Source organism: Pelophylax lessonae, assembly GCF_965119305.1.
Source record: "Pelophylax lessonae genome assembly, chromosome: 1".
Classification (NCBI taxonomy): Eukaryota; Metazoa; Chordata; class Amphibia; order Anura; family Ranidae; genus Pelophylax; species Pelophylax lessonae.
In genome coordinates, this window is record NC_138768.1 from 617,198,991 (window position 1) to 617,217,374 (window position 18,384).

General features: G+C 42.9%; 1 protein-coding gene across 7 annotated transcripts in view; it reads left to right on the top strand.

Moving 5' to 3' along the window:
- Nucleotides 1-18,384, top strand: part of ANK2 (ankyrin 2) — a 302,460-nt gene that overhangs the window by 128,763 nt on the left and 155,313 nt on the right. For 6 of the 7 annotated variants that reach the window (XM_082254226.1, XM_082254220.1, XM_082254221.1 and 3 more), the window contains 5 exons: nucleotides 4,929-5,027; nucleotides 5,283-5,381; nucleotides 10,780-10,977; nucleotides 17,492-17,590; nucleotides 17,806-17,904. In XM_082254226.1, coding sequence (XP_082110352.1) covers nucleotides 4,929-5,027; nucleotides 5,283-5,381; nucleotides 10,780-10,977; nucleotides 17,492-17,590; nucleotides 17,806-17,904 — 594 coding nt within the window. The remainder of the gene's footprint in view (nucleotides 1-4,928; nucleotides 5,028-5,282; nucleotides 5,382-10,779; nucleotides 10,978-17,491; nucleotides 17,591-17,805; nucleotides 17,905-18,384) is intronic. The other variant, XM_082254222.1, reaches the window with a different exon arrangement.

Genomic DNA, 18,384 nt, shown 5'->3' on the forward strand with positions numbered 1-18,384 from the left:
CACCGGGTCCTGTTGCTGTCAGTCAAAGCCTGTGAGTAGGGAGCTGGGGGGGGGGGGGGGGGTTGTCTATAGTCACACAAGACCCAGCTTGGGATTGAGCCCTAATGAGTTCCACAATCGCAAGCAGCTTGCTATGGGGGCACTTAAGGAGGAGGAGGAACCAAGGACAGATAAGTATACTGTAGTATTGTAGTATGACTATTATCATTGATTAAAAAAAAGATTTAACCTGCATTGTTATAATAAATGTAATGTGTAGTGAATGAGCATATTGTACATTGGTGTTCACTCCGTTTTTTTTGTCCACTGCAGCACTTTTTTTTTTTTTTACGGACACGGGTGACACTTGTGTCATCCGGTCCGGATGTCCGCATATCATCCCATCTGTTTGCGGATGATATACGGACATAATGTTAGTCTATGGGGATTGCGGATGTCAGCGGATTACACCGCTGACATCCGATTTTGCTATAGTTCCGTTTTTTTAAAGGAGGAAAAATAGGGTTCTGTTCCATTCCAAAAAAACGGAACAGAACTGAAAGGACACAAATCGGATGTCAGCGGATGGTCATCCGCTGACATCCGCAATTCCATTGACAAGCATTAAGTCCGTATATCACCCGCAAACGGATATACGGAGTCCGTGTGAAAGAGCCCTTAAAGGAAAAAAAATCTGTTTGCATTAACTGCGTATAAATTTGGCTTCAACGTGTTCATGTATCTAAATCTGCCAGTCAGGGCCGGTGCTAGACTATTTTGTGCCCTAGGCAAGACCAGCTGCTTGCGCCCCCCCCCCCCCCCCCAAAAAAAAGAGGTTGTAAACCTCAGAATTTTTTTTTTTTTAAAAACGAACACCTGAAAGACAAACACATAATGAGCTAGTATGCATCGCATACTAGCTCATTAGGAAATACTTACCTTAGCACGAAGCCCAGAAGTGCCAACTGCTCACCTCTCTCACAGGTGACATGTTCGGTCGCCCTTCTTCCGGGTTTGCGGCATCCGGCCATCTGATTGGCTGGAGCCGACGGTCACAGCACTGGGCTCTGAAGGAACGGCACGAGCGGCCGTTCCTTCAGAGCACATGCGCCAGTGATATCACTGGCTGCATGCAAAGTAAATATCTCCTAAATGGTACATGTTTAGGAGATATTTACAGTACCTATAGGTAAGCCATATCATAGGTTTACCTATAGGTACAAGTTGCAGAGGAGGGTTTACTTCCTCTTTAAAACATTTTTAAAACACGGTCACTGCACTATGGGTGAGCAGGTTTTTGGGTAGAAATGCACCTGCATCTGTGGTGTCACTGGAAAAAAGATTGTCCCTGCATCCTTGGTGTCACTGAAAAAAAAAAAATTCCCTGCATTGGTGGTTTTTACTGGAAGGACAAATGTCCTTGTGTCCATGTTGTCACTGGAAGAACAATTTTTTCCCTGCGTCCATCATATATGATGTGCACCAGTACAATTAAGGGGCTTGGGTGGTAGGAAGCTGGCAGTGGGGTACAGGGGGGATGAAGATGACAGGGGTGGGATGGTAGGAAGCTGGCAGTGGGGTACAGGGGGGATGAAGATGACAGGGGGTGGGATGGTAGGAAGCTGGCAGTGGGGTACAGGGGGGATGAAGATGACAGGGGGTGGGATGGTAGGAAGATGACATACATCCCCCCTCCATTACCATACACCCCCCCAGCTTCATACATCCCTCCATTTCCATATACCCCCCCAGCTTCATACACCACTCCATCTCCATACCCCCCCCAGCTTATTACACCCCTCCATCTCCATACATCCCCCCAGCTTCATACACCCCTCCATCTCCATACACCCACCCCAGCTTCATACACCCCTCCATCTCCATACACCCCCCCAGCTTCATACACCCCTCCATCTCCATACACCCCCCCAGCTTCATACACCCCTCCATCTCCATACACCCCCCCAGCTTCATACACCCCTCCATCTCCATACACCCCCCAGCTTCATACACCCCTCCATCGCCATACACCCCCCCAGCTTCATACACCCCTCCATCTGCATACACCCCCCCCCCAGCTTCATACACCACTTCATCTCCATACACGCCCCCCAGCTTCATACACCCCTCCATCTCCATACACCCCCCCCCAGTAAGTTTGTATTAGTTATAAACATCACAGACCTCAGATCAGAGCGGCGCTGTTGCAGAGAGTGGTGAGCTGCTCCCCGCCTCCTCTCCTCTGTGTACAGGAAATACACAGGAAGGGGGAGGGGTGGCTTCAGTGCTCTCCGCTCTCTGCACTGACACAGGCAGCTGGGGAGAGAGACCAGCTGCCGTGTGTGTGTAACTCGCGGCGTGCGGGAACTAAGCTGCCCGCACCACCGCGAGCATTCCGGGGCTCAGCCCTGATTTGCCGGGGACGATCCCGGCGAATCAGGGACGCTTGGGAGTGGGAGGTATGGCCCTAGGCGCTGCCTTGTTTGCCTAGCGGGAGCGCTGGCCCTGCTGCCAGTACATCTAACACTTCTCTCCTCCCAGACTGACAATGCTGCTTCCCAAATGTGTCCGATGTGCTCCTTCATCCAGGTGGGGGGGGGGGGCACTCTAATACAGGAAGTGTGTTACTGCCCAGATCACCAGGTGAAAACAGAGGGAAAAAAAGCCTAAAAAAGAAAATGAATGTGGCCACTACATCTAATGACTGGTAATCTGCAATATACAGTATTACATTTTTGGTTTTGGGTTTAATACTTCTGGACTGGAAAGGATTTGCCCCCTTAATGACCAGGCCATTTTTTGCAATTCGGCACTGCGTTATTTAACGACACTGTACCCAAATAGAATTGCGACACTGTACCCAAATAGAATTGATGTCCTTTTTTCCACACAAATAGAGCTTTCTTTTGGTGGTATCTGATGACCTGTGCGATTTTTATTTTTTGCGATATGAACAAAAAAAGAGCGATATAACTGCGGCAGGCGGTCGGAAACCGGTTAGGCTTCTGATTCAGGTGTCATGGCTGCAATCCTCACTAGACATCTAACCAGGAGAGGGATTTGAACTGGCTCATGTGTTCCAAACATTAGTGAGACAGTTTAGCATCTATAATGTTTTTCACATCACTACAGTTTTTACTGTTTGAAATTCAAAGAAACCTATTATGAGAAAATTCCTAGCTTACCATATATAATATTTTTCTGAAATTTCTCATTGCCTGTCTGTCTCCAGTTTTAAATGTTTTTTTTTTTTGTGCAAATTCTTTTTTTTAAATGTCCGGCATTCACAGAATGAGTTGCAATATAAACCTACAGATACAGTGCAATATAATGCCATACCATGAGCATAATAAAGGTGAACAGAAAAGCGCATTAACCACTAGAGATGGGCCGAACACCCCCCTGTTGGGCTCACAGCAGAATTCCCGAAGAGGGGAAATGTTCTAACCGTAACAGCAAACTCCATTGAAGTCTATAGAAGCCTAACAGGAAAAATTAAGAGTGCCCATTTTGAGGGTTTATATGCAAGTAACTGGCCATAAAAGTGGCATGGGGGTCAGGGTACTTCCCTGGGGGATATGTATCAATAAAAAAAAAAAAAAAAATTAGTAAAAACAATCTTTTTTTCAGGAGCAGTGATTTTAATGATGCTTAAAGTGCAACAATAAAAATGAAAAATTCCTTTAAATATAATGCCTGGGGGGTCTCCCTAATGTGCCTGTAAAGTGTTGCATCTGTAGCATGTATAGATCATGCTGCAGCAAAAATGACATTTCAAAAGAAAAAAAAAACTAGTCAAATCCCATTCAGAATGACTCGCGGTTGCAATTGCCACTACTACATAATTAAAAGAAAAAAACAGCGTGGGGTCCTTCCCCAGTCGATACCAGGCCCTTATCCGGCCATGCAGCCTGGCAGATCCTGAACCATACTACAAAAAAATTACCTACAGATCAAAAAAAAAAAAGGTGGAAAGTATACACTGTGAACCTATGCGCTCAGGGGGTATTGTGTAAATTTGAACTTAATGCTGCTACTTGTAAAGAGAGAATATATAAAACATGAAATTTCATAAAAATGTTACAGTAAGGCACATAGTACAAAATCCCAGTAGCGCAACACTAAAAGGATGCCATAAGATCCCAGTACACCTCAATAAAGATGTACTCAAGTATTAATTGTGCAAACAAACCAGACAGCTCATTTACAATTGACTTCTGAAATCCATCAAAAAAAGTCCATAAACAACATCCAATTGAGAGGTACTTGTGTTTTTTTAGGGTCACCAACACACTCCGCCACCACCGTGTCAGGAACACACAGCAAATTGGGGACTTACCAGATATAATTGCCTACCCACTTGCATGGATAAGGCAGATAGGCTTATGGTTTAATCATATGTTTTTGCGAGATTCTACATACCTCATTCCAGAAGTGATCCAATTTGCGGCAGGACCAGAAAATATGCAGTAAAGTCCCTTGTTCCTTCTGGCATTGTCAGCAGCAGTCTGACACATTGGGAAATATTTATGGAGTGCCATTGGCATTAATAGCATTTAAGTCCCTAACCTGGCACAAGTATGTAGCCAGGAAAGTCAAAACTAATTCAGCCATGGGTTCAGTCAGCATAAAAACTGCAAAATTAGTCGTTTTTTTTTTTCAGAAGAGGGGTCAGCAGAGGCAACTTACATGTTTCTCCTCATATTGTTCTCCTTTAAGAATCGCCAGTTGGGTACTGTGGCAAGGAAGAATAACTTGGGCCTGTGTATACATTCTGTGTGCCAGTTGTTTCCATGTCATCAGGATGTGTGTGTCATACTACATAGTATCACAAGTATTAAAGCACAATGTATAGATAAATGTATTGCAATAGGCACCACACAAAAAGATATCGAAGCCTTTCAGCTGTTATCTGAGACTAATTCCTCTGTGTCATTGCGTTTTTTCAGAAGGGATTTACACCTCTACATGTGGCTGCTAAATATGGAAGCCTGGATGTGGCAAAATTACTCCTCCAGCGCCGTGCACCCCCAGACTCTGCTGGAAAGGTAAATCCATGTGATATGAGTATGCCTAAATAAAGTGTTTAATGTAATCATGTATTATTATATGTTCACAACAATGTTCACACAGTTATAAATGTTGTATCCCTTTAACATACATCATTCACCATTCATGTACTTGTTAGTCTTACACAATTAATATGAAGGCCATTTTGAATTAGTATAATGCAAATGTGTATAGCTTCTGTAGAGCTTTAGTAACTAACTGTTTTAACCCCATAACAAACACGCCCTTTGCAGAATGGGCTCACACCACTCCATGTTGCTGCTCACTATGACAACCAGAAGGTGGCGATGTTTTTACTGGATAAGGGTGCTTCTCCCCATGTCACAGCTAAGGTAAGGTTTTATATGTTTATCTATATACTAAAATGTGTGTCTGTACTTGGGCTATATTGTAATGGTATTGTAACTGTGTAGTTATTTTATCTTATATTTATTTTAGGTAATTGATATTATAATCAGTTTAGATTCTTAAAAATGAAATACATTGACTTTTCCCAAAACTGTCACCAAAAAGCTACAAGACTTTCAACTGACAGACACATGGCACTGTCTGAATACGGGCTCCAGAGAATATACCTTTTACTCCCATCCCCACAACTCTTCAGCAAGAATCGACTATATATTCTCCTCTCAAGTTATTTTAGCGAACTCAATTTCAGCAGAAATCTTCCCCTGTGTCTGGTCAGATCATCACATGACGACTTTTGAAACTAAACAAATAGGCTTCCCACCTTCCTCCTATACCTGGAGACTAAATGACTCCATGCTTTCAGACCCACAAGTTATACAAGAACTTACAGAATCGATTACAGACTTTTACACACACAATCTACCTATAGACACTTCAAACGCTAATACATGGGTGACTCATAAGGCCTACATTAGGGGCAAACTTATTGCCCTAGCTGCAAAGAAAAATAAAGATCTAAGAGAATACAGGAACTTAACACAGACCTCCAATGACTATATAAGAACCCAAACACACTGCATGACCCTCTTATCAGGCAACAAATTAATAATAAAAGAACAGAGTTAAACAGCATCCTATCTGAAAATGCGGAGAAATCTATACGCTACTCTAGATCTAAATTTTTATTATATGGCAACTCCGCTTCTACTATGCTGGCTAGAAAACGTAATCTCTCGATAAAGCCCCCACATATTTATAAACTAAACACCCCATCAGGTATACCCTCCTCACACCCCAAAGAAGTATTAGCAATTTTTGAGAAATTTTATTCCGAACTACTCTCCCCCCGGTTGACTGATACCACACCCGACTCCATAAATTGGTTTAATAATATCTCACTACCAAAAATCTCTCCCTCAGATGGGGCTACCTTAAATTCCCCTATCACAGAGCTAGAGATTTCCCAAACCATTCGAGACTTGAGGAATTCTTCCGCTCCCGGCCCCGATGGCTACACGGCCATATATTACAAAAAATTCTCCTCAATACTGGCCCTCAAGCTCTCATCCCTATTTAACGACATCTTCCAAGGTAAAAAGTTCCCTGAGGAAATGTTACTGGCCAACATGACACTCCTGCCAAAACCTAATAAAGACCTCTCCCATCCCCAAAATTATAGACCCATATCGATCATCAATAATGATTTAAAAATCTTCAGTAAGATATTAGCATCTAGACTATCCTTAATTATTCATAAACTGATCTCCCCAGCTCAAACTGGATTCATATCAAATCGCCAAAATACAGATAACATCAGAATGGCATGCAACATAATACAGGATGCGGGTATATACAACAAAAAATTACTGTTATTAGGATTGGATATCCATAAAGCATTCGACAGTGTGTCGTGGGCATACCTACAAAAACTCTTGCCATCTTTTGGATTCGAAAAATAATTCCTTAATGGCTTTTCAGCCTTGTATGACTATCCCAAAACCAGAATAAAAATACCAGGATGTAATTCCCCCTTCTTCCCCCTAGGTAGAGGCACAAGACAGGGTTGCCCGCTGTCCCCCCTCCTCTTTGCGCTAGCTCTTGAGCCCCTTTCCTTGGCAATTCAAAACCACCCGAGATAATTGGATTTAGAAAAGGAGATGATAATTATAAATTAAGTCTATACGCAGATGATGCCCTCTTATTCCTAACTGAACCACATACCTCGTTACCAATACTTCTACATACCTTAGACAATTTTGCATCCTTCTCAGGTCTAGGTATAAACGTTTCCAAAACAGTAGCGCTCCCTATAAATTTTACAGAACCAGAACTCTTACAACTTAAAGCAAACTATCCCTTTGCTTGGTCCACAGACAAACTCCCATATCTTGGTATAAAACTAACTAAAGAATATAATAGCCTATTCGATTGTAATATACCCCCTTTATTTGCGAATATACGAAATAACCTCAAAACATGGTCTTCCTATCCATTATCATTCCTCGGGAAAATTACAGCAATTAAAATGAACATCCTCCCCAAATTAGTATACTTGTTCAGAGCTCTCCCCATCTCTATCAACAAATCATATATCTCCAAAATACAATCCTCAATAAACAAGTTTATATGGAATAATAAAAAACCCAGATTTGCCCAAAACATATTGTACAATCCTCAATCCTCGGGTGGAATGGGTGCCCCTAATATTTGGTCCTATTATGTCAGTTGTAGACTATCCCAAATAACACAATGGCACATAGCGCAGGAGCCCCCCCCCCCGTGGGTTATTTTTGAAACGAATGCCATTAAACCCTACCGATTGTCTAGTATCCTCTGGCACCGCACTATCCCCATTAGACAGATCTCGACACGCAATAAAATTGTCTCAGATGCCCTTAAAGTGTGGACTAAGGTGGGGGGCATCAAAGACCTTTCATCTAACCCACCTTTGGCTGTCTCCTTCCTAGGGGATCCCAGATTTGAGGAGGCATTTCTAAATCCAGAAATCTTTTCCTGGTGGAATTCTAATAATATGCATAGAATAAAAGACCTCTATGACGGTGGAACATTCCTCTCCTTCCACAAACTAAAAGAAACCCACAACATTCCTGACTCGGAGTTATCTAATTACGAAAAGATTAAAGCACACTTTAATACTCATTACCCCCTCCCGTGTCTCAACTCCTTGAGTCTCTTCGAACACATCAGTCTGAACAACCCTAAGGGGAAGGGACTTATCTCTGCTATGTACACAAACCTCATTACTAATGTCTCCTCACCAAAGCTTCAATATATGTTAAAATGGGAAATTGATCTTCAACTAACATTCTCCCCAGCGGAATGGTCTACGATGACACAAAATATACGTAAATCCACCAAGTCCTTAAATATCAGGGAAACGGCATTGAAGGTATTTACTCGCTGGTATTACACCCCAGAACAACTCCATAAATTTTTCCCAGACACCTCATCAGTCTGTTTCAGGGGATGTGGTGAAACAGGCACCCTCAAACATATTTTCTGGGAATGTTGTAAACTTTCCAACTGCTGGTCCCAGATTTTCTCTTTGATAGAGAAACTGACAGGCAAAAAAATCATTCTTCTTCCACATCAATGCTTGTTGTTTTACAACATTCCAGAGCTGCCCTCCCATCTCACAAAGCTAGTCCACACCATATGCATCGCAATGTTGTGGACAATAGCATATCATTGGAAAAACACCGAAGTCCCATACTCCCAGGTATTAAACAGAGTGGAAGCGATCAGGGCCATGGAAAATCTTCATCATACGATCACCAACTCTAAAAAACAATTCGACTTGAAATGGAACCCATGGTTTCTCTACAAATGCTCCTTAGACTCATAACATACACTTAAAACCCCATTCTTGAAGGCTCCACGCACCAGCTCTTCAACATATTGAGCTATCTGTGCAAAGATATACAGTATTAACCCATAATACAGACTCTCCCCACCCGAGTGAGATATTAATCAGAATCTCTACTATAAGCATTCCCTAGTATGCTAATGGCATTGATGATCTATGTTTATGTACTATCTACAATACCCTGTTGATAAATTCATATTTTTCTGATACTTCTATATTTTGGTTAAAAAAAAAAAAAATGTTCCATAGGTATTTCCTATTTTGTTCACTTATGGTTTTACCATGATGTATATGCATCTGTTCACTGTTCTATGTAAATCTAATCCGAACAGCTGTACCACGAATGTTGTATTTAAATACTTTTCAAATAAACATTTTTAAACAAATACAAAAAAAAAATGAAATACATTACCTTAGATAAGAGGCCTAATGTACACAGCAAGGGAAGTGTGTGATTAAGGTAGCTCTAGATCCAGCCCTAAAATTTCATGTACTGTAAGTTTTTTTTTTTTTATACATTTCTTTTTATTTAGTTTTGAATAACAATAATACACCATACAAAAAACAAAACAAAACAAAACCACAAGTGGCCTTGCAGGGCACAAAAGTACTTTTACAGTAGAAACACAAAAATGTATGCAGCCTCATAGGCCCATGAAGATGTTGTGGTATACTGTAGGCACAACAAGGTCACACATCCCCCCCCCCTCCCCATTCCAGGCAAACTTTACCATGATGGCTACACTACGCTGTAGGAATCTGAAGATCCCAGTGGGATCTCAGTAACATATATTGGACTTGATGTTCCCGAAACAAACAAGGCATAGGCCCCCAGCGTCAGCAAAGCAGTAGAACTGCACTACATCTCCGGTCTATCATTCAGCCTAAATCTACTGTATGTTTTAACTTATTAATATAATGATAAAAGTTTAATCCACAGCTTTCACTAAAAGAATACGTGGTAATCTTGGTATCCTGCAAGGTCCTTGTGTAGGCACTTACTGTTATGGGGTCACAACTATATCTTATATTTGCTCCTGTATTGTGACTCTATCACATGCGCCATTGATTGAGACCACAAAAGGCTGTGCGAGTACACATTGTGGAGGCATGGTCTATTGTTGTCACCTTCAGGAAGCGGGTTGAAAACAATGATTGCACTTGAGTGCATTAAGACATGAAGCAGCTAAGCTCTTCTTTGAGGAGTTTATGGCTGGGAAACAGGACAGTCTTCCCGATCACATCATCACTGTGATTGGCTGTCACAGTGGTCATTTGATTGGGGGCCTAGAACAGATTGGGGGCCTAGAACAGAAACCAGTAGCTGTCTGTGACAGCTTGGTTACTGTGCTAGGAGTACACACAGAGCGCACTCTCAACACAGGAACCTTGGCCGCCACGGATGTGTATGTGTGGTGTGTGGGCGCTGAGGCCCGACCTCCCTGTCGCTGAACATATAAGCTGCATGGTTGGCAAAAGGTTAAAGATGCTGGAAGAGATCAGCAGCACTAAGATGAAAAAAAAAGGTGAAAACGGTATTTAAAAAAATAGATTGTTTAACAATGCTTTAGCTAGTCATCCAGTTAGGGATTAAATCTACTTTAAAGAAGAAATGAAAGTACCATAGGAACCAATAGCATTTCAAATACTAAAACAAGAGTACTGAAAGATTAGTTCTAATTGGCTGCATTTTGCTATGTATTCTTTGTCTCTTTTTATTAAGCCATCAGTTATTCAATGCAACCAGTTTTTAGGGAATGATTTAATAAGAAGCTTCCAGTGTAATTTGTTAAATTACAATCACAGAATAAACCTATAACCCAATAAAGAACCTGCTATGTCGAAATGTTGGATAAGTAAATAACACTGCCATCATAGTGAAGTAAATTGTATCACAGAGAAGGTAAAATGTTGTCTGTCTTCTAACATTGTAGAATGGTTACACTCCTCTGCATATTGCCGCTAAAAAGAAACAGATGCAGATAGCTACTACTCTACTGAACTATGGAGCAGAAACCAACATTCTAACTAAGCAAGGAGTCACCCCTCTCCACCTCGCAGCCCAGGAAGGGCACGCTGACATGGTGACACTTCTGCTCAACAAACAAGCCAATATTCACGTTGTAACAAAGGTGGGCTTTGGTTTTATTGTAAAGATTCTTATACACTTCAGATGCTTGGTTTTAACAAAGTATGTAACAGAGATGCATATTTATGGACTGTTTAGTTTATATTATTTATATCAGGTCAACTCTCCCTGAAAGTAGAACTATCGGCAAAACTTTTTTTTTCCACTTTGGATAGAGCACGGGAGGTTTATAACCCCTGTAAAAAAATTTTCTCCATCTTTGTCCCATTGCAGAGATTTTTCTTCACTTCCTGTCCTATAGCCAATCAGGAAGTGAGAGGAAATCCATGCAAATTAAGTGAATTCCTTGGGTACCCCCAGGTCACCAGAACTAGTGTCCCCATTGGACAATTCCCCTTCTTTTCTAGGGACAGACCAACATTTCAGATTTTCTTTTACTTTTAATGATAATGGTAAACAGGAGACAAATAGAAAGGGTGAATCTCCATAAAGGGGGCACAGACTGACAGGTGTTCTAATCCCCCTGTACTCTATCCAAAACTAAACAAAAAGTTTTTCCTTTAGTTATACTTTAAAGGAAAATATGGCTTTATTACAGTAAGTCGTGTTAAGACTTGCTTTTATTTCTGGTGTGTTTTGTGTTCTCCTTGTCTATTGTTAGCGCATTTGATTATTTTGCAATTTTGCACAGCATTTGGAAGAAAGCTGTGCAAGTTTAAAATGCATATTTCTGGCATTACATTCTAAATGGCATAGTTTAAACCTGGATAGCGTTCTTAAGTGCTTAGCACCCAGTGTAGATGTTATCATTAGCAGACTCCCCCTTCCATTATCCCAGACTTCTTTTGAATGAAACCTGTTGCTTACCTGATTCTCCACTTCTCCCTACAACTAGACCATTCCCCTTAGTGCCTGCACCCCACACTCCACCAGTCTAGGGTCTTGATGTCATTAGGACCAGGGCAGGGTCTATAGTCCTGCACTTAATGCGAGGATGCCAAGGGACAGTCCATCACCAGTTTGTGGGGAGCACCATCTCTGATGGAGAGGAGGATCAGGTATGTAAAACTGTTTCTCCTCTCCCCTGGAGAAAATGAGCAATTGACCTCTGCAGTGTGGTCACAGCCCCACTGCAAAGGATAATTTGTTTATTTGACTGGAGTTGGGCTTTAAGATGTCTCCTTTATATACTCACTATAGGTATTTATTCATGAATGCTCAAACTTGGAATTATACATTTTTTATTGAATCATTGGTTAAGTTTTGTGAAACTTGGGTGAAACCATTGAAAAATAGACCCTAAATACATGCTTTAGATATTCTTTAGATTTCGGGATATCATTTGCCCTAGGATTCATTATTGACAATAACGTATGCTTTATGAGTTAATATTAATACTTATCTTAAATATGGGTATAAGAGGGCATTAGAAAGGAAACGAAAAGGAAACACCTACTGGTCCTTTTTGTTTACAGAGTAGTGCCCGGTTGAGATTGGCATATTCATTGCAGCAAATACATGTAAATACAGCAGTACATAAGCATTGCTCATGATTTAGGAGGCACTTTACTAAGACATGTGTACCTTCCTTCTTCCTCAATCTGCCGTCTTATGGCCCATTATTACTGGTTATGAAGAAACATATGACTCAACCCCTCATTCCCCATAATGTAATCCTTGTTCTTTAGCAGTCAATTGCCAGCAATTTGGAACCCACAGATGAATCTTAGCTTGGTGGTAGATCAAGGCAATGGATGAGCAGAGAGAAAGTAAGCACTCTAAATAAATAATAGGCAGCACTCCAAATAGCTAGGTTTTCAAATGTCATGTACTGTATTTATTAAAGGAAGCATCATATAAAAACATAACAATATATAGTAGTATATGCACAAACTATCCCCACAATTCTATCTAGACAAAAGCAAACTCTCAACTACAAGCATCATATTCATTTTTTTTATTAGAGCAGGAAGGAGATCCAGAAAGTACAGCAATTAAAGTACACAAATAACGTGTAATATATTAATAAAATGTATAAATAGCCCCTAGCATTGGTGTCAATGGACACAATAATAACCCCCAGCATTGGTGTCAGTGAACAAGTTAAACCCCCAGCATTGTTGTCAGTGGATGCAATAATGACCCCCAGCATTGGTGTTAGGGGACACATTATTAACCCCTATAGCAGGGCCGGATTAAGAGCATTATGGGCCTGGTGCTGAGGATTTTGGTGGGCTTTAAGGGCTGTGCATCAGCGTGCGCTCTGAGGTGAAAGGGTGCAGCTGAACCGGCCCAATGCTATGGAAGTCCCAGGCTTCCATAAGAGCCCTACATGGGCGTGAGTGGCACGCCCTGAGGTGAGGTTGAAGGGCGCAGCTGTGCAGACCTAACACAACATTACAGAAGCTAAATACCTGGCTTCCCTTAGGATGGCCCGCAGTGCCCGTTATTAATCCCACTACAGGCCCAGGTGGTGCATTTGGAATGCAGGACTGGTCATGCCAGGGAAGATCACTTCCTGTCGACCCGTTGTTTTCTGGTACATGTAGGAGAGGGGTGCAGGGTGTACGTGGTGAGTGGTACATGTAGGAGAGGGGTGTGGAGTGTATGGTGGTGGGTGGTACATGCAGGAGAGGGGTGTGGAGTGTATGGCTGTGGGTGGTACATGTAGGAGAGGGGTGTGGAGTGTATGGCGGTGGGTGGTACATGTAGGAGAGGGGTGTGGAGTGTATGGCTGTGGGTGGTACATGTAGGAGAGGGGTGTGGAGTATATGGCTGTGGGTGGCACGTGTAGGAGAGGGGTGTGGAGTGTATGGTGGTGGGTGGTACATGTAGGAGAGGGGTGTGGAGTGTATGGCTGTGGGTGGTACATGTAGGAGAGGGGTGTGGAGTGTATAGCGGTGGGTGGTACATGTAGGAGAGGGGTGTGGAATGTATGGCGGTGGGTGGTACATGTAGGAGAGGGGTGTAGAATGTATGGCGGTGGGTGGTACGTGTAGGAGAGGGGTGTGGAGTGAATGGCTGTGGGTGGTACGTGTAGCAGAGGGGTGTGGAGTGTATGGTGGTGGGTGGTACATGTATGAGAGGGGTGTGGAGTGTATGGCTGTGGTTGGTACAAGTAGGAGAGGGGTGTGGAGTGTATGGCGGTTGGTGGTATGTGTAGGAGAGGGGTGTGGAGTGTATGACTGTGGGTGGTATGTTTGGAAGAGGGTTGTGGAGTATATGACTGTGGGTGGTACATTTTGGAGAGGGGCAAGGAGTGTATGGCGGTGGGTAGTATGTGCAGAAGAAGGGTGCAGATGGTATAAAAGTATATGGTGTGAATGAGTCCTAATTTATTGGTCCAGCACTGCAGAGGCCATTTGGCAGTGCCAAGCATGGAACAATTGAAGTTAGCTGTACAGCACTAGTACTGGGCTCCTACGTTGCTGTCACTGACCCTCCCCCTACCTCCCCCTATCTCAAACCCCTTCCTCAAGCCCTTGCACACAAGTCTCAACATCTTGCATAACCCATCAACTCACCTCCCTCAACATATCCCGCAGAACGAACTTCTGCAGGCATTCTCCCAGCGGGATCATTAGCAGCCAGAAGCTCCACCTCCACAGTCTTTTTGCAAGCAGCACTGGAGGACACTAATAGGGGAGCTGGGGAGTGCTGAGAGAGGTCCACCAGTGCCCATCAATGCAGCCTCACCAGTGCCCACCAATGCAGCCTCACCAGTGCCCACCAATGCAGCCTCACCAGTGCCAATCAGATCAGGTTCATCAGTGCCCATCAATGCAGCCTCATTAGTGCCCATCAATGCAGGCTCACCAGTGCCCATCAATGCAGCCTGATCAGTGCATGGAGATTAGAGAGAGGAGAGCTGCCGGATTACACAGAGCGGAGATCTCCTGCTTACCCGGCGTTGCTGCTGTCATATGAAATCCTGCCTCCTGGACCGGCTCCTATGATAGACTTCAGCAGTGTGCTGTCTATTGGAGGAGCAGGTCCAGGATGCGGGACTTCATATGACAGCAGCCATAGGGTAAGCGGGAGATTCTTGCTATGTGTAATCCAGAGGTACTCGCCCCCCCCCTCTCCCCTCTGAGGCAGCCCAATAGATAAGTATAATAAGGCTTACTTGTAGGGAAAATAAATATCTCTTAAATGTGCACTGTTTTGGAAGAATTTACCCTGGATGCAGCCAGTTGCGTCACTGGCATATGCGCTCTGAAGGTACGGCATACCTTGCTGGACCTTCGGAGCATTGTGCTGGAACTAAGGGCTTCTAGGACTGGATACAAATTGACCCCCACTAATCAGCCAGTCTATGCACAGCTATAGTACAGTGTTGTGTGCAGAGGTGCTGTTTAGCTTCTTCTGAATGCAGCAGACTATCTGCCCTGTGTGCCCCTGTGACTGTAGTGTGAGCTATAGTAGATAATTGGAGACTAGAGAGGATCCAGCAGCAGCATTCATTAGTTATCAGCACCTGAGTCCATGAGGATCCACTACAGTTATATGATGGATTTGGTACTGTGTTGTTTTCTTAAACTCCCACAGACAAAGTTCTCTCTCTCCCCTCCCATAAAGTTACATTTGGTAACTTCTTCCCTGCCTGGATGCACATTCTGATATAAAACAGTCTGTTACTGTGAAACTCACCCCTGTTCTTCCTGTCACAAAGTCATGACATAGCCCCAGCCCCACACACAGTAGCTGCCGTGATTTACTTACTGCATGTGGAGGAGAGACGTTCCACTGAAGCTGTCTGCCGGGAGGAGGGGGGAGGACTCAGAGGGAGGGGAAAGAGCAGCAGAGTGACAGACTGCCCTCAGCTCAGCCAATCATAGATCAGCTATACCAAAACTCAGACAAATGTAAAGCCTCCTGTTTCTCCTCTACCAATAACAGGCAGTCAAAAACTGCTCTGGGAGGGATCAGAGCTCCCAAACCTCCCGCCCAATCAGCCCTGCAAACTTCTCTGATGTCCATAACACATCCGTACCCCGGCAGCTGTCTCTCTCTGTCCACCCTGAGTGCTGTGCAGCCGGGCTGCTCTGTTTACAAGTGACAGAAAATAGCGGTGACAGAATCTGGCCAGCCAGGGCCTATATTATGGTAGGGGCCTGGTGCTGCAGCTCCAATAGCCCCTATGTTAATCCGGCCCTGCCCTATAGCATTAATGTCAGTGGATGCAAGAATGAACTTCAGCATTGGTGTCAGTGGGCAAATCAATCCCCTCCAGCATTGGTGTCAGTGAACACAATAATCACCCCCAGCACTGGTGTCAGTGGACACCCCCCCAGCACTGGTGTGAGTGGACACAGATATAAACTCCAGTGTTGGTGTCAGGGGACACAATAACTCCCAACATTGGTGTCAGTGAATGCAATAACAACCCTTAGCATTGTTGTAATTGGATGAATGCCCCCTCCCTCATTCCTCCTGTATTAGTGTCTTTGGATAAAATTATATTGGATTGGTGTCAGAGACCCTAATAACAAACCCAGCATTGGTGTCAGTGGCCACAATAATAAGCCCCACCATTGGTGTCAGTGGATGCAATAATAACCTCCAGTATTGGTGTCCGTGGATTCAGTGTTAACCCCCAGCATTGGTGTCAGTGGATACAAAAATAACCCCCAGCACTGGTAAGAGTAGCAGCAATAAAAAACCCCAGCATTGGTGTCAATGGAAGCAATAATAACCCCCAACATTGGTGCCTTTGGACGGAACCCTAGCATTGGTGTCAGTAAACACAATAATAACCCCTAGCTATGGTTTCAGTGGACAACATAATAATCCCCAGTATTGGTGTCAGTAAACAAATTAACCAGATGCAATATTAACTCCTTAGCATTTGTGTCAGTGCTATTAACACCTTCATAGGTGATTAGTGGCAGTGCTATTTACACTCCCAAGCCCCCCCCCCTCCACTGGTGATCAGTGACATCTTTACATATTCCTCCCCTACAAAGTGATAGTTTAACGCCCAGCATTGGAGGTCACTTACCTGATTACATGTTCCTGTGTCTCTCTCTACCCCTGAGGCAGGGACTTGTACAGTGGGCAGAGATTACCCCAACCACGTTACAGTCATTCATTCCATGCTGTGTGCTAGAACGCAGAGAGCATTCCAGTGCCTAGCACCTGCTGTCCAAATGGTGCCCAATAGGTTGCGGGCTATGTGTTGGGCACCACTAATTTCATGACTGGATAAGTAGGAACATTTTTAAATAATTGATCTGCAATGAAGATTGTGCTGATAGAATTAGTTTGTGACATATGTGGCAAACTTCAATGCAAGGTAAGTGCATATCCTGGCTGAAGAATGAGACATGCACTATTTATCGTAAAACTCACCTTATACCTTACAATCTGATTATACTGTCTACTACTGTGGTAAATCTAAAGGGGATTGTATGAAGATTGAACAGTTAGATGGTAATATGTATGGTGTGCTTTATGTGTGTGCTGTTCTTACAAATCCATCTGTTAATTTCTAGCAAAGCTGGAACAATCTGGAAAAATGTGTTTAGTATATTTTCTATGTATGTTTTCTTACACAGAATGGACTGACTCCATTGCATCTAGCAGCCCAGGAAGACAAGGTCAACGTAGCTGAAATATTAGCAAAACATGGAGCCAATTTGGATGCTCAGACCAAGGTAAGGTGAAGCTATTAAAGGTATCTGTAGCATTCAACCCAGAATAGGATGGGGCAACATTTCCAGTTTTGGAGATATATAAATACCGCTCATCAAAGTTTAATGAAGATTTCACCCATGTACATGTCTACATTTCCTTTAATTATCCCAATGTCACAAGGGCACAGCTATTATTGGTGTTTCTAGTTTCCACTAAATAAATCTATTTCTTCCAGCTGGGTTATACGCCACTAATTGTAGCTTGTCACTATGGAAACATTAAGATGGTGAATTTCCTTCTGTCGCATGGGGCTTGTGTCACAGCTAAAACAAAGGTAATACTTGTAACAATTATTGTTTTTTGTGGAAATGAGATCTCTGAATATGATGTGTGATGTGATGTAGTCAGCTTTCATTTTGTACAACATAACTTTTTGGATATGTTGACACTCTCCAACACATAAAGAATTTGCTGTATGTAGAATGTGCTCAATTACTTAATATTTTCATATACAGCTCTTTTATGATCTACATACTGTATGCATTTATCTGATTATGTATTAAACCTATTTATTTGCACAAAGAAAATAATAAATGTCTCACCGAATGGGTGAGCACAAGGCTTGTATTGGTAATCTGGCAACCCGGCATTTGCCAGAAGACCTTCTTTGTTTAAATTGGAGATAACATAGATCCTGGCTCCCTAGTACAAGCCAAGAGCCCAGCAGTTGCTTATCCCTATCATGGGTCTCTGATCTCAGTTGAAATCTTTCCTTTTGTACTTAATAGCCATAAGCATCTTTGATTTGAAAGAC